Source organism: Eublepharis macularius, chromosome 4, assembly GCF_028583425.1.
Source record: "Eublepharis macularius isolate TG4126 chromosome 4, MPM_Emac_v1.0, whole genome shotgun sequence".
Lineage (NCBI taxonomy): Eukaryota > Metazoa > Chordata > Lepidosauria > Squamata > Eublepharidae > Eublepharis > Eublepharis macularius.
The window spans coordinates 154,692,246-154,707,770 of NC_072793.1; the positions used below are offsets into that span (position 1 = coordinate 154,692,246).

The 15,525-nt window shown below is 47.2% G+C and overlaps 1 protein-coding gene across 1 annotated transcript; it reads left to right on the top strand.

Annotated features, from left to right (window-relative positions):
* The first annotated feature begins 3,024 nt into the window (after window positions 1-3,024).
* On the top strand, window positions 3,025-7,062 carry LOC129327673 (zinc finger protein 345-like). Its single transcript, XM_054976427.1, has 2 exons — window positions 3,025-3,050; window positions 4,806-7,062. Exons 1-2 carry the CDS (start codon window positions 3,025-3,027, stop codon window positions 7,060-7,062), a joined length of 2,283 nt encoding a protein of 760 aa, XP_054832402.1.
* Window positions 7,063-15,525: the final 8,463 nt, after the last annotated feature.

Below are 15,525 nucleotides of genomic sequence, written 5' to 3' on the forward strand. Positions count from 1 at the left end.
TATGTGCCATCAAATCATTGCCAACCTATGGTGACCCTATGAATGAAAGACCTCCAAAATGTCCCTTCATTAACAGACTTGTTCAGATCCTGCAAACTGGAGGACGTGGCTTCTTTTATTGAGACAAGCCCTCTCGTTTTAGGTCTTCCTCCTTTCCTACTGCCTTCCACTTTTCCTAGTATTATTTATCTTGTCTTCTCATGATGTGACCAAAGTAAGATAGCCTCGGTTTTGTCATTTTAGCTTCTAGGGAGAATTCAGGCTTGATTTGATCTATGTATTGTCGAAGGCTTTCACGGCCGGAGAACGATGGTTGTTGTGGGTTTTCCGGGCTGTATTGCCGTGGTCTCGGCATTGTAGTTCCTAAGGAACTACTGAGGCATTGTAGTTCCTAAGGAACTACTGAGGAACTACAATGCCGAGACCACGGCAATACAGCCCGGAAAACCCACAACAACCATTGATTTGATCTAGTGCCCACTTATTTGTTTCCCTAGTATCTGCAAAATTCTCCTCCAGCACCACATTTCAAATGAATAAATTTTCTTCCTGTCAGCTTTCTTCACTGTCCAACTTTCATATCCATACATAATAACAGAGAATACCACAGTTTGGATTATCTTGATCTTGGTTCCCAGAGAGACATCTTTATCTTTAAGGATCTTCTCTAGCTCTCCCCAGCTGCTCTTCCAAGTCTCAATCTTCTTCTGATTTCTTCAGTGCAGTCTCCCTTTTGGTTGATGATTGAACCAAGGAATAGAAAATCTTTAACAACTTCAATTTCCTCATTGTCAGCTTTAAAATTGTGTAATTCCTCAGTAGTCATTACTTTTGTCTTCTTGATGTAAATGAATACATAAACATAAATGTTCTCTTGATGCCTGTATTGTCTAGACCAGCTCTCAGGAATTCTTAAAACAGCCCTGTAAGACAGGTCAGCTATTCCATTCTGTTCCTGTCCTCCTGCTGCCTGGAGTATGCCTACTGCAGTCTCAAGAGGGAAAACTGTTTGAAAATTTAGCAACTGTAGAAACAGGGGGGGAAAAGGGGCCAAACAGATACCCCCAAATGAAAGTCATATGCACAGTCCTGTTCTTAAGCATGTTTTCTTGGAATGGAATTCTCTTGATTTCAGCATGGCTTACTCTCAAGTAAACGCATTTCGGGTGGGTCGGAGCCTGAATTTTTTTTTCGCATGAAATACCCAAAGCCTTTATCTGTGGAATACGGAGGGATGGAGTTGGTCAATTTCCTGGGTCACAAGGTGTGGTTAAATGAAGGCAGGATGATTTGGAGATGGAACGTCTGGGTTACCAAAGTGCGGCATCTCATTTTGTTTCAAATTGCATTCTTCCTTCCCCCTGTCCCCCCACCCCCATCTATAGCGGAGGAAATTGCAATCAGCTGGCCCCGGATAACGGCTTTTGCTGAGTCTCATAGGAGAAGAGGACTGGCACCTGGTAAGTCAGTATGCAGGAACCAGTCAAGGGCAGGGGCTAGACTTCATGTTTCTCTTGGAGAGCAGAGTTTCTGGGCAAACATCTGGAGGGTGGCTTCCCACACTCATGAGAAGCCGAAGACAGCGGATAGGCAAGCGACTCCTGCTTGCAGGCTATGTGTGATAAGGAACTTACATGTTTCCCACAGGTTAGATGCACTTCTTCCCCTGTGCATTTGGAAGCAGCCCATCTCGCCATAGTGGAAATGCAGGCCTGGCCTACACGTGCGGCAGAATGAGGCAGTGATGATGAGGGTGGAGGTGGAGGTGGTGGGGTGGACTGTTCCACTTCAGGCTGCAGGGGAGGGAGTTCATTTCTCAAAGTTCCTCTATATTATTTGTTCTTTGTAAGTGGAAAATTAGCACAGTGAGTTAGTATCTCTGTGTTGTGTTGGAAATCCTGGTTTACTCTCTCTGCCATAAATCTAGCTGGGTTGATACTGGGCCTCTCTCACCTTCTCCCAGCCTTGCCTACCTCACAGGTCTGTTGTAAGGATAAGTTGACACTGCTCTGAGCTCTTTGGAAGAAGGGTGGGATGAAAATTATACTAGATAAGCTTGCTAACTCCCCCTCCCCCCCTGATGTTCTGCTTTTTCCAGGGAGTTTTTATATGGGGGAGCATTAAGAATGCAACCTCTTCCCTTGCAGTCTGAAGTGCTACAGCCCATTCTCCCACCGCAGAATTCGACCTCTTCATTCGACTGTATAACAAGACCAGGTCTCAGTGTTCCCTTTTGCTAGGAATCCTGTCCACTTTTCTGTGCATCATCTCCAAACATGTGAAGTATCTCTAAAGCTGTGAACTGGGCTTCTTTGGAAGTCTCAGAGAGGAGATCAGTAATGGTGGACAGGGGTCTTCGAAAGAGCAACAGTGAGCTCTCTGTTAAAGATCTTTCCCCTGTCATGTGCTGCTACAGAAGCATGGTTGGTGTGTTCTATGGCACACTCTACATTGATCCCCTGAGGCTCTGTGGCCAGGCCATAGTCTTTCGTGAACAGACTCTGAACATTCCCCTGCCCTTTTCTGAAATGTGCAGACACCCAGAGATTCTTCTGTAGACAAACCAATATGGAAAAGATGTGCTGAAGGTAGAAGGCTTGAGAACTAGTATTGTGTAGTGGTTAAAGTTTTAGGGCAGGACTGGGGAGACTTGGGCCATTTCCAGATGGCTTACCTGAAGCTGCTCCATGCCACAATGCGAAATACTGCGTTTTCTCGCACAAGTTTTGCGCGCTGTCGCTCAAAACTCGCGCAAGAAAACGCGATATTTCTCATTTTCCCCGGCACGATCCACAACATTGTGGCATGGAGCGGCTTCAGGTAAGCCATCTGGAAACGGCCCTGCATGACCAGTGGTGGAGCTGGGACAAATATACAGGGCTGTTTCCAGATCGCTTACCTTCTGCCGCTCCATGCCGCAACATCACGGCTCGTGCCAGGGAAAACGCAAAATATCGCGTTTTCTCGCACGAGTTTTGCGCAACGTTGCACAAAACTCACGCAATATTTCGCGTTCGCCCCAGGATGAGCCGCGACATTGCAGCATGGAGGTAAGCCATCTGGAAATGGCCTTGGATTCAAATCCTTCCTCGGCCATGAAGCAATGTGCCTGTCATAAACAGAGGGAGCTGCCTTATACTGAGTCAGACCTTTGATCTATCTCAGTCAGTATTGTCTGCTCTGACCAGAAGCTACTTTCCAGGGTCTCAGGCAGATCCTTTTAACTGGAGATGCCCAGGATTGAACCTGGAAACTCCTGCATGCCGAGTGGATGCTTTACCGTTGAGCCACAGCTTCTCCTGTCACTTGTTCTCAGCCCAACCTGCTTAAAAAGGTTGTCATCGGGAAGAACTGGAGAACCATGTCCACGGGCCTGAGCTTATCAGAGAGCCAGTGCTGTGTAATGGTTAGAGTATTGGGCTAGGATTTGGGAGACCCGGGTTTGAGCCCCTGATCTGCCTTGGAAGCTTGCTTGGTGACCTTGAGCCAGTCACCCTCTGTCTCTCAACCTAACCTACCTCACAGGGTTGTTGTGAGGATAATATAGAGGAGAGAATGATGCAAGCTGCTTTGAGTCCCTGTTGCAGAGAAAAACAGGTATAAATGAAGTAACGAAGGAAGGGTGGAATAAAATAATAATAACTGCGCTTATATACTGCTCTTCTAGACACATTAGTGTCCCACTCAGTGTAGTGAACAAAGTCAGTGTTGTTATAATCTCCACAATACAGCTGGGGCTAAGAGGAGCGGCTTACCCAAGGCCATGTACTGAGCTCATAGCAGTAGTGGGATTCAAACCACCAGAGTGCTGATTTGCAACCCAACCACTTAACCACTATGTTACAGCAGCATAGACAGAAAAAAAAATGGTGAAGGCAAAATCCTCATCTTTGCATAGGCCACAGGTTGGCAGGGGATAATCAAAAGTCCCATGAAGAAATCAGGCTTTGCAGCAAACCATGCTTGGGGTTCCCTACGAAGCAACCAAAAATGTAAATTGCAGAGGGGGCAGCTGGGGAGGAGCAGGGAAGGAAATTGGATACAGATTTGATGGTTGCTAGGCAATTACCCTTTCTTTGCAGTTCCTCTTTAATTGCTTGCAGATGAGGAGTCAGAACCTGCCTGGTTGCTCTGGAAACAAACAGGGCACAATCTACCAGGCGTAGCCTCCGTGGATTTCAGTAGCACTCTAAAAGCCAAAAATCCAGATGGGGCAGGATTGCACTTGTGCTACGAATCATGGGTTGAAATAGATGTGGTCGCTGTGCTGGACCCGAATGGACTCCAGCGATAACTAATGTGGGAGAAGCTGGACTGCATATTATGTGATGGTTCAAACCATTTTATGGATGAGGAACTAAGGGAGCAACTACTCACCTAGAACACACAGTAAAAAGAGTTGTGGTTTGTACTGGGGTTCAAACTCTTGGGATGTTTATTTCAAAGGGGCAGAAAGTTTTCTTATGCATGAAGCTGCCTTGTACTGAGTCAGACCATTGGTTTATCAAGATCAGTGTTGTCTGCTCCAATTGGCAATGGCTCAGGTCTCTCACATCACCTATGACTTGATCCTTTTCACTGGCGATTGAGCCAAGGGCTTTCTGCACCTGAGTCATGGCCCCTTCGCCACTGACTGAGCACAGAATGTCAAGGGTGCATTTGAAGGCCAGCTGTGGTGTGGGAGGATGTGGGCTTCAGGAGAGTTAGCAGGACATTGGTGGGGAGGAATGACAAGTTGTGATGCCAGGTCTACGAATACGTGACAGCCTTTTTTTAATTCCCTTCTTCCAAGTTTCCTTTCCCAGATCCCAGGAGTTACTGGATTCTCTCATTGTTCCAGCAGATGATGGGATGATGAGTGACAATGGGAATGAGGAGGAGGAGGAAGAAGAGGAGGAGGTTGTGGTCACACAGCAGGATGGAGGAGGTGGTGGAGGAGAAGATGATGGTGGAGGGAATGTTGCAGTGGAGAAAGTGGATGCCCAGCAGGACGCTCTAGTGGAGAAGTTGAAGGAGAAAGCCGGCAATGAAAGCCAGGGCCAGGCAGCCTTAGAGGAGCAGCCAAAGAAGCCCTTGGGGAAGAAACAGGGCAGCAAGCCAGTCACCCACCGTGGCTTCAAGAAGTTCTCTACTCGAGGCCACCATGGGCTACTTGGCCATGCTGGGCGGTGCCTTGATTGCGGGAAGGGCTTTGGCTTTGGCAAGCGCTCGCGGCTGCATAGCAGTGCCAGCATGGAGAAGCCATACAAGTGCAATGAGTGTGGCAAATGCTTCCGCCTCAACTCCACCCTGGTGACCCACCAGCGGCGCCACACCAGCACCAAGCCCTACCGCTGTGCCGAATGTGGCAAGAGCTTCAGTGTTGGCTCAGCCTTCATCCAGCACCAGCGCAGCCATGCAGGTAAGAAGACGGGTGCCAGCCCAGCTCGGCCCTGTGAGTGCAACGTTTGTGGCAAGAGCTTTGGCCTCCCTGCCCATCTCATCAAACACCAGAAGCAGCATCTGGAAGAGAAGCCCTACAAGTGCACCGAGTGTGGCAAGGGCTTCAACTGGAACTCGCACTTGGAGCGCCACCGACGCATCCACACGGGTGAGAAACCCTACGTCTGTGAGGACTGCGGCCGTGCTTTTGCTTGGAGCTCTCACCTGGACCGCCACCGACGCATCCACTTTGGCAGCATCCAGACTTCCCCTTGTAAATGCTGTCTGGCCGTTGCTGCAGCACCGGCTAGCAAAGCCAGCACCAAACCCTACCAGTGCAGTGACTGTGGCAAAGGGTTTAATAAGAATGCAGCGCTGTCCAAGCACCGGCGGGCTCATCATGCTGCTGAGAAACCTTATGTATGTGAGGACTGTGGGAAGAGCTTTGGGCTGAATGGTGCCTTGCTGCAGCACCGGCGCACTCGACACCCCAATGACTTTGCCAAGCCTTACACTTGCAGTGACTGTGGGAAGAGCTTTGCCTGGAGCTCCCACTTGGACCGACACCGGCGCATTCATGCCGGTGACAAGCCCTACCACTGTGATGACTGTGGCAAGGGTTTCTCACAGAGCTCCCACCTGGAGCGGCACCAGCGTGTGCACAGGAGTGCTGAACACCCCCCCTGTCGCTGCACGGACTGTGGTTTCTTGGGAGCCCGGAGGAAACGCCGACGTGGGACCTTACTCCCCTGCAAGTGCAGTGACTGTGGCAAGAGTTTCCTCTGGCGGCGCCCAGCTTGCAGTGAGTGCGGGAGGGGTGGGGGGGAGGGCGTGCGGCACCAAGGAACTCAGACAGGTGAGAAGCCCTACTCTTGTATAGACTGTGGTAAATGCTTTGCCCAGAACTCAGCATTGGCCAAGCACCGTCGTATGCACACCGGTGAGAAGCCGTACAAATGCAATGAGTGTGGCAAAAGCTTCAGTGTGCGCTCCAACCTGCTGAAGCACCAACGCACCCACCTGGGCGAGAAGCCCTACAAGTGTGGTGATTGTGGCAAGGGTTTCATCCAGAAGTCCGATCTCACCAAGCACCGGCGCATGCACACCGGCGAGAAGCCGTACCGCTGTGATGCCTGCGGCAAGTGCTTCAGCGTCAGCTCCAACCTCATCAAGCACCAACGCATCCACCTGGGCGAGAAGCCCTACGCATGCGGGGACTGTGGCAAGGCCTTTATCCAGCGCTCGGAGCTCACCATCCACCAGCGCACCCACACTGGGGAGAAGCCCTACAAGTGCAGCATCTGCGGCAAATGCTTCAGCCGCAGCTCCCACCTGAACCGCCATCAGCGCACCCACAGCAATGACAAGGCCTCTGTGGGCACAGCCACAGCCCCTGCCTCACTGCTTGCTGTCGGCACCACCAAGCCTGCCACGCCTCTCCCCGCCTCAGCCTTCTCTGCTTCCTACACCTCACCCAGCCCACTTCCCACCTTGCCTTCCTTCCCTTCTTCTCCCTCCTCCCTCCCCATCCCTTCTCTAGATCTACCCTGGGCTCTGCCTTTCCCAACCCGAGGCTTCCAACATCCCTCTTTCCCCTCTCCTGCCCCTTCTGGGGCCCAGGCCTCTTCTTTGATAAACTAGCTGCTGCTCTTACATGTTCCTTCTGCAAATAGGGTTGCCAGCAGGCCTGAAGGAAAATGTCTCGAGCCTTTATAACAAGGCTTAATGTGTGGAAATGGGCAGCTTTTCCTGACATGGAGGTAAAACAGCATGATCTGGTAAATAACAATCCCATTAAGCCCTTATTTAAAAGAATAGACTTTCCCCCTTCCAGCTTGTCGACAACCCTATCTGCGAAGTTCACATTCTTCAGTGTCCAGACCCCCACCCTGTGTTGCCTTCCCTGTGGTCCACTCCCTCGCATTTGGTTCTGCAACTTCCTTCCTTACCTTGATTCTTCCATGCCTTGATTTGCAAATATCAGCAGCCAACCATTTTTTGCTTCTTTTCCAAAAGAGAAGGTCATTCTCTGGGTGGAAACCTTTCTGTCCGTGGAAATGGACCCTTGGACCCTAACCAGAGTGTAACCAATTCAGCCGACAACTTTTTTTTTTTTTTGCTTTTTCTGCCCTTTCTTAATCAGCCAGTCTTCCTGTCCTTCCACCTGTCACCTTGGCCAGTTCCAATCCCAGCGACATGATCTGCTCCGTATTTTCCGTCTCATCTTCTGATGGTCCACCAATTATTTGTTGCCTTACCATCCACTTCCTGCCTCATTTCCATAACTCCACTCTCTGCTTCCGTGATACTTCAGCACAACTTCTGTGTTTTGCCCTTGTCCTCCACTCTCTTTCTATTTATGCTTACTGTGCAGGTCTTAGTGGACAAATTTCTTTTAATTCTTACCCCAGCAGCCCTCATCCCTTTCTACTGCGGTAGTCAACTCATTGGTTTGATCCACAAAGGGTAGAATGCCAATTCAAATATTTGGCAAGGTTATGTAAGGTATAATCTGCCTTTGGCTTAATATCAAAATCTTCATGGAGGCTTCCTGAAGGAAGAGTACCTGCTCAGTTCCGCAAAAAAAGGTGGTGGTGAATCACATGTTGCAATGCATCCTAAGTTAAAATAAATTCGAATGTTTTGTGCGAGCATGTTACGGAAGAGAACGTGTAGCCAAGCCATATCCCTGATTTATTCACTTTCAGTATATGGTGAGATTTTGCCATGGGGTACTTTCAAATTAGTTATTTCCTCTATGCGTATTACTGAGGGAGGTACGATTCTGTGTGGACTCTACTGTGCTCCCTTGCTAAGTGGCCAGTCGAATACCACTGGAAGTCCTACAAACAAGTCATGCTTGCCTCTCAGTACTTAGTGTTCAGAGAGATGCTGCCTTTGAACATGGAGGTTCCATTCAGCTAACAGCCATGGATAGTTCTGTCTTCCTTGGATTTGCCTAGTTCCTTTTAAAATTTTCTAAACTTGCAGATATCTTGTGTTCATAGTCTGCTTCTCTGATATCGTCTGAAGTTTTACCTGTTGTGCACCCTGTTTCTAGTCTTGTATAGCCTGCTGTTCAGCTGCTGGACATGGAGTCTCATTAGATATGTTTCTACTGTGCTTAGGTGGTGACACTCAAATGCACTGTTTCTATACAGAGGTTTTTCTCCTCCTTGGCTTCCAAACTATAGCACTTCCCCACACAAGCTTATCATGCTATAACTATCTTGTTTCCAGATTTTCCTTGTTTCTCAATATGCTTTTTCTCAAACCAGCTTCATTCCAAAGCATTTTGGAAAGAATGTAGCCCAAAGTATTAATTTGGAAGGAATTCAGTTTGTTTTCCTAACAAAGGTCCCCCCAACATCTGCACCATTTTCCTGCTGTCAGCCCTTTGTGGTACCATTTTCTGGCACTTTCCTCCCATCACGCCACTGGAGGGCTTTTGGAGCCCTTTATTTAAAAAAATGGTGGTGCCATTTATCTATTTCCATTTCATATATTTAGGAGCAGGGCCAGCGCCTCCATGGAGGCGGTGCTGGCAGCTGCCTCGAGTGCTGACTGGGGCGAGGGCGCGAGCCGCAGAGCTGGTGGCAGCATCGCTGGCTGCTGAGCAGGAGGGCTGGGAAGCCGCCCATGTGTCGCCTCAGCCATCTGCCATGCCTGGCCCGCAGCTGAGCTGCTGCAGCCTCCGAGCCCTCCTGCTCAGCTGCCCTGCGCCGCTGCCACCAGCAAGCGCTCCTGGCCGGGCACAGCAGCTGCAGGCCAAGCAGCCGGGTTGGCACGTGGAGCAACTGAGCAGGAGGGCTAGGAAGATGTATGTGTGTCACCCCGGCTGCCTACCGCACCTGGCCTGCAGCTGCTGTGCCCTGCCAGGAGTGTGTGTTGGCGGCGGCAGCACACAGCAACTGAGTGGGCAGCCTCCCAGCCCTCCCGCTCTGTTGCCTTGTGCTGCCGCCGTCGCCGCCAGCACACAGCTGCGGGCCAGCCAGGCAAGGCAGGTAGCCGGGGAGGTGCGGGGCAACTGAGCAGGAGGGCTGGGAGGCCACCCATGCACCATCCCAGCTGCCTGCTGTGCCAATGGGGCGGCTGGCTCGCAGTGGCACACCCTGCGTGATGATGTCACGTGCAGTGATGTCATCACGCAGTCCGGGTGCGTGGGGACAGGTATCTGGCCTCAGGCGCCAGAAACCCTGGCACCGGCTCTGTTTAGTAGAGATATTTCAGTGCTATAGCACAGGTAAAGAAAATAACAAAAAAAGGGCAGTGAGTTGATGATGCTGTCCCCAAGAGCCAATGTAAAGTCCCTGTGTGGAGCTTGTGTGGAAGAGAGAAGCTGAGGATAAAAAGAGAAAAACAGAAAACTGCTGCATGTGGAAGCTCTGTTGTTAGTGCACAAGCCTCTTGCACATTCACAACAGCAATGAAAGCAGTGCAGAGAAGCCTCACTGGGTGCAAGCAGCATGATACAGTTTGTAGTGCATGTGCTGGAGTATCTGTTCCACCCTACCCTTCACTGAATATCCGACTCAGTTTCACCACAGAGTCTCTGAAGGGAAGGGAAGGGAAGTGTGTGAGTGAGGGGGACGTTGGGGGGAGAAGAACCATATAAAAATTGGCACATCAGTCCTAGTTACTGTCATTGACATCTCAGTGTCATCTGAACAGCAACACCTTTGCAACAGGAAGGATATCATGCCTTTTGTTGATATTGGGCTAATCCCGTGTTAGATAAGGCTGATTCCGCACACGTTGGATAATGCACTTTCAATGCACTTTATCAATTGTTTGAGTTGGATTTTTTGTTCTGCACACAAAAAAATCCATTCCAAAAGATCTATAAAGAAGATTGGAAGTGCATTATCCAAGGTATGCGGAATCATCTACATCATAAGCATTTAGTCCTGGCACTGCCACAGGTCATACTGTTGCAAGGAAGGTCAGGGCCCCGTGTCATCAACATTGTGCAGAATGGAGCATTTGGACAGGTTTTGATCTTCTTTCCCTTTTCCACATTCTTGATACAGCCACTGCCACTTCCCAAAATTCTCTTTTTCATAGTATCTGATCATTCATAGGCACCTTCTGGTCCAGGCCACTAAAAGAAAAAAACCTTTAATGTGAAAATATAATGATAGATTTAACATTGCTGTTGATTGGTTGACTGCTTAATTAATTGAAGTAAATAAATTTGCCTAATATTAGACCTCCATATGGGAACCTTTTTTTGGAATAGATAGTGAAGGAAGTGTAACTTATCACAATTTAATTGATAAATACTGCTAATTGTTACAAGGAAAGACTATATTTAATATTTCTTTCATTCCCTATAGCAAGTAGTGTTGCCGACAATCAGGAGGGGGGCGGGAAGTCTTATCACTTTAATAGAAGCGTCATGTATGGAAATGGGCAGTTGAAACTTTTCCTAGCACAGAGGTAAATAATATAACATGGTTAAAAAAACCCCATTAAGCCTCTGCTAAGGGGACAAGACACATTTTCCTCCAGGTTGCTGGCAACCCTCTTTCCAATAAACAGCAAAATACATTTTGATAACCTAGATCCACAGTAAAATATGCCAAGATAATATATATGTTTGACCTGAAAAACAAAGGGAAATGTAATAAAACAGGAAATAATGTATAGTTTTGAAAAGAAAAAAAACCAGAATAGTTAAAAAATTTACTGCCCTTCAGAAGGAGCCACAGTCCAACAGTATGTATTTTTTATGTATGTATTCAAGGAATTTATAGTCAGTTTTTTGTTCATAGCAGATCTACAGGGAAGTTCACAACAAATACTCTGGTATAAAATGAGAGGTAAAATACAAAGCACAACAACTGGTAATCAGCAATATAATCAATATACAACAGCAGCAGTAGTGCTTGACTTCAAATTTCAAAGTAAAGAAGGCCCAAAGCCCTCATAAACTGCAGTTTTAACTGGGTCTCTGAATACCAACACAGACAAAACATGTAGGGATGTCAACCCTTGATGGCAACTGGCGGAGGGCTTACTGTGGTGATGGAGGGGCTCTAAGGTGGGGGGGGTTAGAGGCAGAAATGATATTGTGGTATGTGCAGTGTTGCCTCCATGCCCTTAGAAGTAAAATGAGACTTTCTCAGCCAGGAATGCCTTAATTTCAGTACCAGCTAGGGTTGCCAGGTGTCTGGTTTTCCCCAAGATAGTCTGGGTTTTTTTCCTGGGACTGTCCAGGGGAAATGCAGTTAAAATACCAGACACATAAATGTCTGGGTTTTTTATGTGGGAGAGGAAGGGCGACTGGCTGCTCATGTCCACAAATTTTCAGCAGCACTGGCAGGTCTTCCTGCACTGCCTCTTCCCCCTCCCCCCTGCTTCCAGGCAGCCCAGCCTCCTGCACTGCTTCTGCCTCTTCTCCTGATTCCAGCCTGCCAAGCAGGGTTGCCAGCTCCAAGTTGGGAAATTCCTGGAGATCTGGGGGGAGAAACCTGGAGAAAGTGGGGTTTGGGGAGGGAAAGGACCTTGGCATGGCATAATTCCATTGAGTCCACCCCCCAAAGTAGCTATTTTCTCCAGGTGAACTGATCTCTGTGGCCTGGAGACCAGTTGTAATTCCGGGAGATCTCCAGCCACCACCTGGAGGCTGGCAACCCTACTGCCAAGTGAGGCCTGGTCTCTGTTGCACCTGGGCACCCTTCCTAAGGAGCACTTTTCCACAAAGGAAGCCATTTTAGACAGGCAAGTCTATCTCCCTTCCCTTGATATCCAAAGAAGACAGGCACTAGCTAGACTTGCCATCATTTTAAACTTCTCACAGCTGGAATGTATATACTGTTGGCCTGTTATCAGGGTTAGTGAGGGCTCTCTACTGGACCAAAATTGGGTTCAGAGTAATACTCAGAATAATAATACTCTTTGCCCCTCCTTATTGCCATGGCAGAAGTGAAAGGGGAGCATAGAAGTAGTTAGTTACTGTAACTATGACTATCTGAAGAAATGAGCTGTGCCTCAGGAAAGCTCATACCCTACCACAAATTCTGTTCGTCTTATAGGTGCTACTGGACTCTTGCTCTTTTCTACTGTAACCATTACTGTAACGTCATGGTTCTCAAAGTGTGAAGCATGAGGAAAATAGAAGTTCCCTTCCTCCCTCTCAATCCTGATCCTTTATTTTTATTACCGTTTCACCTCAGCCTGAATTCTCCAGCTGACATGTTTTCTTCCGTTAGAGTTTTAAGTTGAGAAACCAGACCAGATTAATCCCCCACATCTTGGGATGTTCAGTTAAAAACCTGTTTGGTAACTACTGCTTAAGGTTCTAGTCAAGTATTTTTGGAAATGTTTTGCTTGGATAAGTCCTCTTTTAGCATGTAGTTGCGATGTTGCTGTGTCTGCGGCCTTTTACAGATAATAGATCCCTTTCCCTCTGCTTTGCATACTTTGCCTCTCTTTTTCCTCTTAATATGTAAATTCCTTGGAACTAGAATCAGGTCATCATCTCTACAGTGTGCAACATGAGCACTTTATAGCTGCTTTAATGAATAACCCCTTCCCTTTAATAACTGAGTGGGGAGAAAACCTCATTAAAGAGCTTGTTGAATATCAAAAACTTCATGTGAGAGAACTGTATAAAATCAGGGAGGGAGAGGTTCTGAATCAGCTCGTACGTTATTACCCAAAAGGCAATTTTAGGGAAGAAGGGACCTGTTACTACCCAGGCCAAGTCTGATTGCAGTGTCTGTTGCTGATGTCAACAAACTTCTCCTTTTATAAAATGGTGACTGCAACAGTAACCAATGCCTATAACAGTGGCCATAGCCAATCTCCTTTTCTTCTCTCTGCACCCATTGGTTGCCAGAGGGGATAAGGTGTGTCTGAGGGGATAAGAGCGCTCTCCAGACATGGGGGCCTCTGCATTAAATCACATGCCTGTTCTCTGAAAACACTCAACTCTTTTCACTGCTGTCGCTGAATTTATTCTAGATTCTTCCATTGCTTGGATGAAATCATGAGGTGATAACAGTGAAGGGAATAGAGTGGCCTATGGCTTTCTCTTTCTAAGCATTTCTTTCCCCCTTTTTGTTTCATCAACTAAAGCTTCTGGCTGTGTTCATGTACCTTTTTTTAAAAAAAATGTAGCACTTTACAGTGCTTTGGAAAAAGCTTAAACATTAGAACTGTGTATGTAAATGTTATATGTCTGCCTTCCGTGAGACATCCTCTCAAGAGGTCACAACAACTGGGCATTTTTCATGGGATCAAGATGGATTCTCAGAGGATTCCTTTAGCATGAAGACAGAGAAACCTGCAAACCTCACCCAGCCCCTAAAAGTGGGGTGCTTAATACTAACCTTACAGTAGTGAGATAAAGAGAAACAAATAGAGATATGACTATCAAGCAATGGTATATAAGCCTGTGTCCCTTTTTGTGTGCATCATGGAAATGGACTTTGTAAAAATCTTGAGACAAACTGAACAATTCAAAATGCTGAAGGAGTGGTCTGCATTGTAAATATTAACGCATTGTGTTGGCTTACCCAGGAGGAAATGGCCTTGCCCAATTGGTTAATATGTCAAATGACACACGTATCCTGATAGAAAACTCTGCCTGAATAATCATTTTGGATTGTCCCTGCTCCTTTATCCTCTTCCTGTCTATGTGAGGAGAGGCCCACTGGGTTGTTCAAAGGATATTTAACTGAGGAAAGCTGATGAAAATGGTGCCCTTGCCCAGGCCACCAGATCCTAAGACACCTTTGGTAACTGAACTTGTCCAAATTATTTTGTATGAGAATAAAAGGGGCCTACAAAGAATTACTATTTACCCATGCCTCAGGGACATCCTAAAAAATGTAGCTGGAATTGCAGCTACTGTCTGCAAACAGCTGAGAAGTTAGTGCTACCATACTGGAAGACAAATATCAACACTTCCATTAACATCTGGTATACTTTCTTGTTTCTGCCTCTCGGCTTTTGTAACTGTCTTTGTCATTCTGTTTCCCTGTACTTCTGGATCAGCTTGGAAATGTCTTTCTATTGCTCTGTAGACAGCAGTGTGCTCATATGGGTTTGAAATGCAATGAACTGAAACTGTGCATTTATTTTTAAAAACAATATTAACCTGGGCAACCAAAACAAATGTACTGTTTGAGAGTGAGAATGGTGTTCAAAGAAATGAAAGGGTAATTTCAGTGGGGAAAAACGGTTAAATACGGGTGAGCTGGGCCGCGGATTCTGCATGTTTTGTATAGTAATATGATTGTGATTGCCCTTAACAGCTGTGTTTGGAGTTTTCTCTGTAATCTTGTAGCCAAATTTGTATACATGAGAAATTTCACCTTTATGTGGATAAATTTCAAAACATTAGCAGACGTCTCAGAAATTGACAGAGCAGGGGAAATATACTGTGAGAGAAGACCAGGATAAAGGAGGTTGCAATAACCTGTAAGCAGGTGATCAAATCCTGGATAAGGGTTCTAGCAGAAAGTTTAATTCTGAACATAAGGAACAAATCCTCCCAAAAGTTTGTCCTCTTATGTGTAATCTGTTAATAGTTTCCCTCAAATATGTTTTTGGGTTTTTTTACATATTGCAACCAGGGTGGTTTCAGTTTGAGAGACTGGTACAGCAGTGAAGAAGCGCACTTCTCATTTTGAGGGGGAACACACAGGAACGCAGTTCCGGTAGTTCCCCATAGAGGTCACATGTCAGATGGCCCTGCCCACCTGACTCTCGGCCATTTTGGGCCTGTTTTGGCCTGGATTGGGGCCAAAATGGCCCAGATCGGGCCTCTGACGTGTGGTGGATCACTCTCCCGTTCAGTAGCGGCCCAGTCCTGACAATTTTGGGCCCCTTTGCAGCCATTTTCAGCCATTGCGGCCATTTTGGGCCCAATTTCGGCCCTGAATGGCCAGGATTGGGTCCAAAACAGCCAGGATAGGTGATGTCAGGGAGTGTAGCATATGCAAATCAGTTATGCTAATGACACACTTCCGGTGATGTCAAGGGGAATGGTATATGCTAATGACTTCCTCCAGCTCTTTTTCTACAAAATGACCCCTGGAAGAAGCTATTGTTTTCTGTGCACTTTTTTCTTGCTGAAAATCACCACTTCTAAGC

Coding starts and splice junctions, on each gene's coding strand:
- LOC129327673 (XM_054976427.1), top strand. CDS start 3,025: ATGAGCCGCGACATTGCAGCATGGAG. Junction 3,051..4,805: donor CGCGACATTGCAGCATGGAG/GTAAGCCATCTG, acceptor TTCCTTTCCCAG/ATCCCAGGAGTTACTGGATT.